Source organism: Oryx dammah, unplaced genomic scaffold (genome assembly GCF_014754425.2).
Source record: "Oryx dammah isolate SB20612 unplaced genomic scaffold, SCBI_Odam_1.1 HiC_scaffold_23, whole genome shotgun sequence".
Lineage (NCBI taxonomy): Eukaryota > Metazoa > Chordata > Mammalia > Artiodactyla > Bovidae > Oryx > Oryx dammah.
This window is the reverse complement of record NW_024070207.1, coordinates 88,270,474-88,282,956: the sequence shown is the minus strand read 5'-3', so window position 1 is coordinate 88,282,956 and position 12,483 is coordinate 88,270,474. Positions and strand designations below refer to the sequence as shown.

At 41.2% G+C, this 12,483-nt stretch overlaps 1 protein-coding gene across 1 annotated transcript; it reads right to left on the bottom strand.

Moving 5' to 3' along the window:
• Positions 1–4,168: 4,168 nt before the first annotated feature.
• On the bottom strand, positions 4,169–10,519 carry ZXDB (zinc finger X-linked duplicated B). The gene is made up of 2 exons (XM_040266128.1): positions 8,064–10,519; positions 4,169–7,955 (listed from the first exon to the last, which is right to left on the bottom strand). The coding sequence occupies exons 1-2, from the start codon at positions 10,464–10,466 to the stop codon at positions 7,950–7,952; spliced, it is 2,409 nt and encodes an 802-aa protein (XP_040122062.1). The 5' UTR covers positions 10,467–10,519; the 3' UTR covers positions 4,169–7,949.
• Positions 10,520–12,483: the final 1,964 nt, after the last annotated feature.

The following is a 12,483-nucleotide window of genomic DNA, read 5'->3' as shown; positions in this document are numbered from 1 at the left end:
CAAAACTACAATTAGATACCACCACACACTGGTCAGAATGACCATCATCAAAAAATCCACAAAAAATAAATGCTAAAGAAGATATGGAGAAAAGGGAACCCTCTTGCAGTTGGCGGGAATGTAAATTAATACAGCCAATAATATGGATGGCAGTATGGAGATTCCTTAAATAACTAGGAATAAAACTACCATATCACATGTACACCCATGGTGGATTCATGTCAATGTATGGCAAAACGAATACAGAATAGTAAAGTAAAAAAAAAAAAAAAAAAACCTACCATATGACCCAGTAATCTCACTACTAGGCATATACTCTGAGGAAATCAAAATTGAAAAACACACACATACCCCAGTGTTCACTGCAGCACTATGTACAAGAACTAGGACATGGAAGCAACCTAGATGTCCACTGAAAGATGAACTGAATAGATAAAGAAGCTGTGTTACATGTACACAATGGAATATTACCCAGCTATAAAAAAGAATGCATTTGAGTCAGTTCTAATAAGGTGGATGAACCTAGAGCCTGTTATACAGATTGAAGTAAGTCAGAAAAACAAATATCATACCATAATACATATATATATATAATCTAGAAAGTACCAATGAACCTATTTGCAGGGCAGCAATGTAGATGCAGACATGGCGAACAGACTTATGGACATGGAGATGGGGACAGGAAGGAGAGAGTGGGTGAATAGAGAGATTAACATGGAAACATATACACTACCATATGTAAAATAGATATCCAATGGGAACTTTCTGTATGACTTAGGGAACTTAAACCAGGGCTCTGTAACAACCTAGAGGGTTGGGATGGTGGAGGTGGGAAGGAGTCAAGGAGGAGACATATGTATACCTATGGCTGATTCACATTGATGTATGGCAGAAATCAACACAGTATTATAAAGCAATTATCCTTCAATTAAAAATAAATAATTTTTTTAATGTATAAATTCTCTAGAATCACTTCTAGTACATCCACTTAAAATGATACATCTTACTCTGGTAAAATCTATAAGGTACCTCTTTAGAATTCTGTTATATATTGATTTTAATAATTTTCCATCTAGATCATGTCTTTGAACATAAGGACAATAGTTGTCATATAAGAGATACTTAAGAGGTAAAATATTTATTAATGTATTAGTGAAGCATACTTAGGTATAATACCTCAGGGTGCTTCACATATTACATACTCAATACATAACTGATGATTGGTACCTTGGTAAATGGATTTCCCTGGTGGCTCAATGGTAAAGAATCTGCCTCCAATGCAGGAGCTGCAGGAGACATGGGTTCAGACCCTTGGTCGAGAAGATTCCCTGGAGGAGGGCATGGCAACCCTTCAGTATTCCTGCCTGTAGAATTCCATGGATAGAGGAGTTCAGCGGGCTACAGTTCATAGGGTCACAAAGAGTCAGACACAACTTAAGTGTCTTAGCATGCACCTTGGTAAATATGTATCAGTTCAGTTCAGTTCAGTTCAGTTGCTCAGTCGTGTCTGACTCATTGCGACCCCGTGAATTGCAGCATGCCAGGCCTCCCTGTCCATCACCAACTCCCGGAGTCTACTCAAACTCATGTCCATCGAGTTGGTGATGCCATCCAGCCATCTCATCCTCTGTCATCCCCTTCTCCTCCTGCCCCCAATCCCTCCCAGCATCAGGGTCTTTTCCAATGAGTCAACTCTTCGCATGAGGTGGCCAAAGTATTGGAGTTTCAGCTTCAACATCAGTCCTTCCAATGAACACCCAGGACTGATCTCCTTTAGGATGGACTAGTTGGACCTCCTTGCAGTCCAAGGGACTCTCAAGGGTCTTCTCCAACACCACAGTTCAAAAGCATCAATTATTCAGCACTCAGCCTTCTTCACAGTCCAACTCTCACATCCATACATGACTACTGGAAAAACCATAGCCTTGACTAGACAGACCTTTGTTGACAAAGTAATGTCTCTGCTTTTTAATATGTATAAAGGATTGTATTAAGAGTCAGAGAATGTTGGTGCTTTTAGATCACTGTATGCTTTCTTTTAAAATAGTTAGACTTCTTTCTTTAGAAAAACTGACAAAAAGGTTTTATGTGGTTTTAAATGTTAGTGATTAAAAAGAATGAAATTTAGTTGACAATGTAGGACAATGTAGGTAAATCAAATTTACCATTAAATACAGCCTAATTCCTAATTCATGCTCCTTCTTTAATTTTTCACTGTTTTTCTTCCACTCTTTTTAAGGTTATCTCTTTTAGCGTATAAAGCAATTATAAAATGGAAAGACTATGATAGGGGTTCTCATGACTATGTTCTTATGCCACCACTTGCCTTTCAATTTTCTCTAGTGACAGATGTAACTTTGGCTAAGGAGCCACAAGCCAATCTCACAAAGATCCAGTGATGTTGGACTTTTGACGATTCTACTACTGGCCTGCTCCAACTGAGACAAATGTAGGTAAAACTCACTCCAGTAAATAAAATTTGTATGAAGAATTGCTCAAATTCATAGTAACAATTCACCAAATTGTGGCAGAGTCTGCGATAATACTTAAATCATTTTACCCTAAATATATAATAGAATAACTACTAAACCTTAAGCACAGTAGTAGAAAAGATAACTCAATGCACAGCAGAGACTGAATAACTCATTTTGATGCAGAGTAATCTGGAGAGGTAATGTTACATCCAGATTGGTGCTTTCCAATAGAAACTTAATAAGAGTAATAGCTGTAGCTTTTAATTTTTAAAACATTTTAATTGCTATAATGCATAATTTAAAATTTTTCCATAGCCACATTTTTAAAAGTAAAAAAATGATTAGGATTAATTTTACTGTTATATTACTTTAAGCAAATATATTTAAAATATAATATTCTCACCACTCAAAAATGAATAAATATATAACTTGATGGATGTATTAACTAACTAGACCCTAGGAATAGGGTCTAGTTAGTTAAAACATCTCACAATGTATACAAATATCAAACCACAATGTACATTTTAAATATTTTACCATTTTACTATCAATTATACCTCAATAAAACTGAAAAATATTCAAATATTATTCAATGTGTAATCAATAAAAAATACTGTGAAATATTTTTGTGTACTAAGCCTTCAAAATTATGTTTGTATTTTACAGTACATCTCAATTTGGATGTTAAAGTTTCAATATTTAAAGTGAAATTTAATTCTACTAAAACAATAAAGTTGAAACAGAAAATATTTTCAACTGTTTCAGATTCAATTTAAATTAAATTTAATTAAAAATTCAGTCTTACATTCACACTAGGCCCATTTCAAGTGCTCAGTAGCCACGTAAACTAGTAACCACGTTGTTCAGTGTCTCAATCAAGACAAGGTGAAGAGGCCTCTCATAATTGAAAGGGAAATAAAAGGATCAGAATTGTATAGGTAGTTCTAAGAATGCCTGAGGGAACTAAGAAAGAGGAAGTGGCCCTCAGTTGCTGTTTAGAAAGCAGATAAAGCACAATATGGATAGCTTATGCAGGAATAACAATTATTTTAAAATTATCATTTAGCTAAACACCATCTTAACACACTCATTTCCAAAAAAGACTTTCTTACTTCACTGTTAAGTGAGAATGATTATTACAGTCCCCAAGGAAACTTGAGTTATTTCTAATTTGCTATGATGATAGCTATCTCCCTAATATCTGTTCCTTCTTGTCATTTCCCACTGACAACATCTAGTCCAGGGTTCATGTTTCATCATAGAACACCTGTGCTGCTGCAAAAGCTTTCTCACTGGTTTTCTATTCCAGTCTCTACCATCTAATTCAGGCTTCCCAGGTGTCACTAGTGATAAAGAACCTACCTGCCAATGCAGGAGGCATAAGAGATGCGGGTTTGATCCCTGGATCAGTAAGATCCCCTGCAGGAGGGTATGGCAACCCACTCTAGTATTCTCACCTGGAAAACCCCATTGACAGAGGAGCCTGGTGGGCACCAGATCATAGGGTCACACAGAGTTGGACATGACTAAAGCAACCTAGCATGCACGCATGCACCATCTAATCCATATTGTACACTTCCATTATATTAATGCTCTAAGATATCATTTTCATGATCTGACTCCTGTATTTAAACACATTCACTGTCTCTCATCTGTGTTCAGAATAAACTCATTATTCTTACCATTTTATTTTATTTTTCACCTGTCAGTCATTTTGGTACCAAATTAAACTTTTCCTGTTTCTCTTCTCCATTTAATCTTTTTCTGTCTCCCATCAACTGTAATCTTTGTAAACGTGAGAGTTGACTATTACTCTTCTCATAGAACCCTTAATATGTTACATTGTATTTTGCACAATGATGCTTAATAAGTATTTATTAACTTGAAATAAATACAGTGGTACCTCCAGTTAATAAATTGCCCTCTCATATGCCTCCTGGATAAGAACATGTAGAGACAAATAAATTTCATACTTACTCATAATTAACTCCTGCTATTCAGCATTGTGTTATATTCATTACATTACTTGGTAAAAATGCCAATGCCAATATATTTTTAACATGATCAATGTGATCAACAGAGTATCTGGAAATAAACCTGTTTTAAGCCATTATATTATTATGCTTCCAATTGGCAAGTTTTTTTAATAAACCAAATGGAGGAGAAGCAGAAAGGAAATAGGATTAAATTAAAATGTGTACAGTTATTTAAAAGGAGTGATGGCAATTTTAAACCATCAACAATAGAAATTTAACTTCATACCTTTAAAGTATAAAAAGGTCCACCATTTTTTTTAGAAAATGGAGTTGAAAGGGAATTATTTGAATGAATTTGTTCAGTGAAATCCTGTGAACCCATGAGAAAAGTTAACATCTGTCCCTTGAAAATTCAATGAGTAGGAAAAAGTATAATGATTTTTTTATTGGACGGAACTTAGTTTAAGGAATTCAGAAAAAGAAATCACAGTATAAATTATCTTCAAGTGTAAGTAATTTATTTGATGTTTGCTACTTGTGTGTTCATTCCAATCCTCGACGCATGTTAACTGCCAGATATGCAATATAGTGGTCAATTTAAGAGTCCTTAATGAATTACAATATTTTTAATGTGCTTTATGAATACAAATATTTCTAAAGCAAAGAGAGAAAACACTGAGTAGACACAATGAAATTCTGAGCACTTCTCTGATTTACAAAAGTATGTCTACTTTTTATCACTAAATGAATAACACCACTTTAAAAATATATTTATGTGGATGTGTGTGTATACCCCCTTACACACAGTACATAAACATTTCAAAGTGACAATTTTTTGGTGCACTTCCAAAGCGCTACAATAAATGTCATCCATAGACATTCACATGCAAACACTACTGGGCTAGTACACTACAGCAAATAAAGAGTTTTAACTGAACTCCTTGGCAAAAACTTCTTAAAAATGGAAATAATGAAACAGAAATCCATTTCTTGTCTGCACAATATAGAAAATAATGTCTTATATCATCTGAGTCATATATATACACAAAGGATTATTTAAGCTCAGAAAATAACTTCTTACTATACACACAACTGCAGTGTACACTCAGCAAATGTTACCAGCGGAAGAAAATGTCTATGAGGAGATCTGAGGAATAGTGGCAAGAAGAGATCTATCCATTAAAAAATAAAAAGTAAGGCATGGCAGAGGCTGGAATGCACATACAAGGACGGGGGAGAAAGTAAATAAAAAGTAACAGAAACCAATTAAAGTGGAAAACAGCAGCTAGTTATGACACAGTAATAAATCATGAAAGTTGGATGAGTGGGAAGGGAGAGGTGAAAAGAATTTATCTTCTTTGTTTTAAGCTATATATAGAACTGTCAGTCACTAGCCAAAGTCCATTTGGAATGTGCATTTGCTAAAATGCCATGAGTCACAGCAGACTTTGCCAAAATCACCACACAGGGTTGCTCTGAACAACAGTTGTGAAGATATTCCACAAAATTAAAAATGCCATACTCATGTAAGACAGAAATTTTACACAATATTCAACTTTAACCTTTCCTTTCAACTCTGGAAAAATGCAATGAGCTCTCCAAACCACAGAGAGGAGGAATCTTTCTCTGCTCCATTATCAGTTTCATGCACAAGTGACTTTGCAGTTACAGCAAAGTCTAATTCTTAAAGAGAGCAAAGATGGTGACAGATTGGCCTAATGAATAGGGATACAGATACATTTGTGAGTAATGTTTCCACTTCTGGCATTAGCCACAGAAATTCCTGGCAGGGAGGAAATAATACGGTGGAAGGAATAAAGAGATTTCCCCATCCTGCTTCACCCTAACTCTCACAAACCTTATTGTCTAGACAGGAACAGGATCAAATTATCCCAATTTCTTCTTTATAGTAAGGAGGATTGAGAGCATGAAAGGATTGTATAAATTCAACAAGATAAGTCAAAGATGTAATATTTTTTCCTTACCTATTAAAAAGTGGAAAGGATTAAGTCTCAGGTGTGTTAGCTATGTATGTGCATTTATGATCATTTGACAGCTAGGAAACTGAAGCTTAGTGAAACTAATTTATTCAAGGCCACTTATTCAACATGAATTTGACCCTGGGTCTGTTTCATGTCAGGCTTCCCTAGTGGCTCAGATGGTAAAGAAACTGCCTGCAATATAGGAGACCCAGGTTCAAGAATGGGGTCAGGAAGATAACCTGGAGAAGAGAATGGTTACCCAATCCAGTATTCTTGCCATGGAAAATCCCATGGACAGAGGAGACTGGCAGGCTACAGTCCATGAGGTCTCAGAGTCGGACACAAATGAGTAACTAAGCATGCACATGCTGTTTCATGTCAAAGTCCTGGCTGGCAATTTCTATAAAAAGAAACCTTCTCATCATCAAAAGAGACGAGGAAGATAAGTGGTGAGCAGAGTCAACACATTTTTTTGTTACCTTTTTCTCCTTGTTAGTTCTATCTTCAAGAAAATATTTTGTCATTGAATATATTTCTAATGAATTTTTATATATGCCTTCAGCAGCATTTATTCCTCCACTAATAGTAACTCTACAAGAACAAATCATGATATCAGAAGCAAAGGTAATTATGAATTAATGCATTGATCACCGGCAGCTGCAAATATCCAAGAGAAAACTAGACATTTTGTGCCACATGCTAAAAGAACACAACACATGAAACATTCATGGCCCCAAAATCATATTTGCATTTTGACCAAGTCTCTAGATCCAAACACCAAATTAAGGAAATAGAGTGTAGAGGAATGTGACACCACATGGATATAATCACCAAGACTTAAGATTGTGGTAAGCTCTAAATGTGAAATAACTTTTCTTCAGTGAATTAAATGCAAAGAGACAACAGGGTAATATACAGATAGACACTTAAGAGGCTTACTCAGATTCTAATTGTTTAAATGTTAACAACAAATAGCATTTATGAGACAATTATAAGTTGGAATGTTGACAGTATCAAGGAATTACTGCTAACTTTAAGTATGACAATGGTATTGAAGATTTTTCCAAAAGAGCCCATGCTTTTCAGAACTATATATATTGCATATTTATGGTTGAAATTATGTGATACCTTGTATTTATTCCAAAATAATACTGGAAGAGGGTATGAATGGAGATTAGATAAACAAGAATATTCATGAATTGATAATAGCTGAAGTTGGGTGTCATGTATATGAATGTTCATTATATTATGTGTATATTATGCATGTTTGAAAAAAGCACATGCAACATCACTGAAAAAATGTTCTAATTTTTCTCAAGGAAAGAAGCATATTATCAAGGAATCATAGAGTTGAAAAGACCTTAGAAACAATCTATTCAAACCACCTCATCTCATAAATAAGGAAATTAAGGCTCAGATAGGATAAGTGACTTGTTCAAGGTCACACAACCCGCAAGTTCCAGACTCAAGATCAGGATTTAAATCTCCAAACTTGCAGCCCAGGGCTCTGTTCTCCTTCAGACCTACAAGAAATGACTGTATTTAAGCATTCAGGCCAGAATATTCTCAAAATTGAGTGTCATCAATAAACGTAAGCCATGTGGCAGGAATGAACAGAGTTTAGTTCATACCAAAAATGAGCTGCCAGTCACTGTGATAAGATCTGTTTCTTTCTGAGACCCATGGTTTCCTGCTGGGTTGGAGAATCCAAACTGGGTTTCTTCCTCCTGTGCAAAGAAGTCAGAGTCAGGATGTACATTCCATTCCGTTTTGGTTGGTGGCAGTAGTTCTGAGACACTGTTTTCACAAAGGGTGCTTGAAGGAGTCAGAGCATCTGTGTCTACTGTTAGCTTACTGCTAGGGATCAAAGCTTGGGGCTCTTGACTCGAGTTTTTCACAGCCAAAGAGCTCAGAGATGCCAACGGCCCCGCACTTAGACTTGAGACATCATCCATATCTAAGGGACCCTGCTGAAAACCTGCTGCTGTCGTTCCAAAGAAGAGTGAGGTATCCAAACTTTGAGGAAGGTCACTGGTGGCCATCAAGGCCTGAGGGTCCACTGCCTGCCCTAAGGAATTATTATTATTAGCAGGGAGGTTTCCTGCCAGAGTGGAGTTCACAGAAGCCACATCAATAGTCAAGATGCCAGAGTTCACCAATGCCGTGTCCAGTACTGCAGCAGAACTATTACCAGGCACATCAGAGAAGAGAGACACAAGCTCAGCATCACTGAGGTCACTCTGCCCCTGGCTGGTAAGTTCACTGCTGGGTGTAAGAGAATTTGCAGCTTCCAGCTGAGCTAAGAGATCCTGGCGCAGGTTGTGCCTTTTGGCCATGTGGGTCTTCATGCTGTGCTTGGATGTGAAGAGTTTATTACAAGTGGCGACTGGGCATCGGCTTTTCCAAGTGTCCACATCCTGCAAGTGTTTCTTGGAGTGAATGTAGAGACTACTGCGAGCAGAGAACCTGGCACAGCAACCTTCCACTGGGCACACAAAAGGCTTCGTGCCCAGGTGGGTTATGCTGTGGCCTTTCAGATGTTCAGCCCTTGTGAAAGATTTCCCACACCCTTCCACCGGGCACATGAACCTCCGGTCATCGTCGTGCTTCCGTTTGTGCCTTAGAAGTTTGGACATGCTAGTGAAGTTCCAGCCACAGCCCTCAAAGTCACAAAGGAATGGTCTCTCACCAGTGTGGCTCCGAAGGTGAATTTTCAGCCTACAAGCTTTGTCATACTGTTTACTGCAGCCAGGAAAGGAACAGGAAAAGAGTTCCTGTTCCCTGAAGTGGGCGCGGTTATGGGAAAACAGGGCACTCACTGTGATAAATGTCTTCTTGCAGCTGGAAAACGCACACTGGTAGGGCCTCTCAGGCTCGAAGTGGCTGCGCTGGTGGGCGCTGAGTTTGGCCTGCGTGGGGAAGGTCTCCTCACACACCTCACATTTGAATGAGTTCTCCTGCTCGTGGCCCTTCATGTGTGCTTTGAGGTTATACACGGTGGTGAAGCTCTTGCCACAGCCCTCTGCTGGGCAGCCAAAGGGCCTCAGTTTGTCGTGTGACTGCAGATGCCTCTTGAGCTTGTAGGAGGTGGTGAAGGTCCACCCGCAACCACCCAGGGGGCACTTGAAGGGCCGCTGGCCCTGGCTGCTGCTGTGTGTCAGCAGGTGCACCTTCAGCTGGTGCTTCTTGGCGAAGGTTTGTCCGCACTGCACCTCAGGACACAGGTACAGCAACATGCCCTGGCCCGGGCCTGGCGGCCCGCGGGGGCTCTCAACAGCCGCCGGGCCCTCCGCCTCCTCCTTGGGCGCTGGGGCAGGCGCAGGTTCTGCCCGCTCTGCCAGCAGGAGGTCAGGCGGCAGCTCGGGACAGTCTCCAGGCTGCGCGGCATGAGGGATCCCAGCTTGCGGGGCGATCAGACCCCCAGGCTGCGGCGGGGGCGTGGCTAGAGTGAGGACGCCGTTCTCCAAGCGCAACAGCAGGTTTTGGTTGTGAATGGTGACAGTGCCTGCAAAGGCTGTGGCAGGGCCCAGGCCTGGAGCGGGGATCGGGGCCAGGGCCGGGACTGGAGCGGGGATAGCCGACAGGCAGCTGGGGCCCAGCGCAGGGCGGCCCTCGGGGTTCGCGCCGCTTTCGCCCCCCGGGAGCCTTGGGCCCAGCCCGGCCTCCTCCCTCCACACGGGCCCTGTGGCCTGGCCAGCGCCCGCGGTATCTACGTCTCCACCCACCGGGTCCAGCAGCACAAGGAAGAAGTCATCGCCGCCGCTCCCGCCGCCGCTGCCACAGCCGCTAGCGTGATCAGGCCTCAGCGCCAACGGGCTCAGGCCCGGGCCTGGGCACGAAGAAGCCGCGCTGGCCTCCTCACGCCGCCGCCCGGGCCCGCCATCTTGAGGGCCCCGGAGCAGCAGGAGGCGGCGCGCCGGAGCCTGACTGGCCCGCAGGTCAGGACCTCCGCGGATCCGGCCGCCGCCCTCGGGGCTGCCAGCCCCTCCGCTTTGTCGTATCCCGCGAGCCGGGAGCAGCCTCGGGATTTCCATCTCTGCGTCCGTGAAGCTTCACTGGAACCAGAGCCGCGGAGGAGGCGCGATCCCGCCCCCTGCCGCGGGCCCGAACACGTTCCTGAAAGAGAAAAAAAAAAAATGTGCACTGCGCAGAAACTGGCCCTATCAGATATTAAAACGTGTTTAACGCCACCGTGATTTAAATATTCTTGTACAGGGTCTCTAGAACAGAATAAAACGCCCAGGGGCAGATCCTCGTATACATAAATAAGTTCCACTGTTAATATTAGTAGGAAATCAAGAAGGTCTTCAGAGATACAAAGGAAATGGCAGTTCACTTCAGTAAAAAGTGCTGGAATGAATACCTTAGGTATCTATCTACTAAATGGCAACATAAACCGGAACCTCATGGTATATACCAAAATAAACACAGACACCTCAGTCCCTCCCAGCGCTAAGCATGGCAGTTAGCACTTACCATGTGTTAAACACTGTGTATTGGATAGATGGCTGGCTGGATTGATAGGTGACAGAAAATTCCTGAGAGAATACACTGTGGAAAAGGATGTCTTTTAAAAAATTTTCCTGGAGACTTCCATATTCAGAACTGTTTTGAGCAATGTCCTCAGGAAAATTTGTCCCATGGTTAAATTTTTCTTCCTGCTGGTGCAGAAACTATAATGAGTAAGAGGTAGGGTCAAAGCAGATTAGCACTGTTGAGACTAGAAATGCAAGGCCTGGAGGATGAAGTAGTTTATACTGAAATCTGGAAGACGCAACCTACTCCTGGGTTCTCCCTATAAGGTGCACAACCTAAACCAACTGTTTGCTCTTCCATCTTGGGGTACACCACGGTAAATTTCATGTCCAATCTCACAGCATGATGAGGACATTCCTCAGCTTACTCTAGATTCTCCAGTACGTGGAGGTCTCTGGACAGCAGTACTGGTGAAATGTGATAAGGTTAAACCCTAAGTTACTGTAGTGGACTCTCCTGAGAAAAAGGCACAGATGCCTTTTGCCTGCCCAGAAGCCTCGGTGTGCCTGTTTGCATTTAAGTATGGTGGCCTAGTCTCACTGTAATGGATTTGGCCTCTGATGCCTAATGATCTTATTAATGTTGATGATGACCCTCCAGTTTGTCAGTCATCAGTGAGTTGGGCATTGATATAAATATAGGGTGAATTATCTGGCAAGAGAAAGGTTTCAAGTGCTGAGTAGATTATGGGATACCTTTAGTTTAAATGGGCTTCCCTGGTGGCTTAGTGGTAAAGAATCCTCCTACCAATGCAGTAGACACGGGTTCATGCCAGGGTCGAGAAGATTCCTTGGAGAAGGAAATGGCAACTGTCTCCAGTACTCTTACCAGAGAAATCCCATGGACAGAGGAGCCTGGCCAGCTATAGTCCATGGGGTCCCAAAAGAGTCGGACATTTTTAGTGATTAAATGACAGTTTAAATAATCCCTTCTTTCGGCTCTTCTAATGATAATGGACACTTGCTGTTCTCTTGATTAAAAGATCAAGATTTTCATTCATAACAGTTCAAACCTCATCAAAAATTCTACATCACACAGTTTTCTTTCTATTATGTTTTTGGAGAAAGCATTTATTTCTTCAAATCTGAGGCACAGAGAAGTGCATATAACATATCTCCCAGGTTTAGATAATGCCAGGGAGTTCAGTTCAGTTCAGTCGCTTAGTCGTGTCTGACTCTTTGCGACCCCATGAATCGCAGCACACCAGGCCTCCCTATCCATCACCAACTCCCGGAGTTCACTCAGACTCGTGTCCATCGAGTCAGTGATGCCATCCAGCCATCTCACCCTCTGTCGTCCCCTTCTTCTCCTGCCCTCAATCCCTCCCAGCATCAAAGTCTTTTCCAATGAGTCAACTCTTCGCATGAGGTGCCCAAAGTACTGGAGTTTCAGCTTTAGCATCATTCCTTCCAAAGAAATCCCAGGGTTGATCTCCTTCAGAATGGACTGGTTGGATCTCCTTGCAGTCCAAGGGACTCTCAAGAGTCTTCTCCAACACCACAGTTCAAAAGCATC

Bases quoted from the DNA above. Each gene is read 5' to 3' on its own strand.
- ZXDB (XM_040266128.1), bottom strand. From the start codon at position 10,466: ATGGAAATCCCGAGGCTGCTCCCGGCTCGCGGGATACGACAAAGCGGA.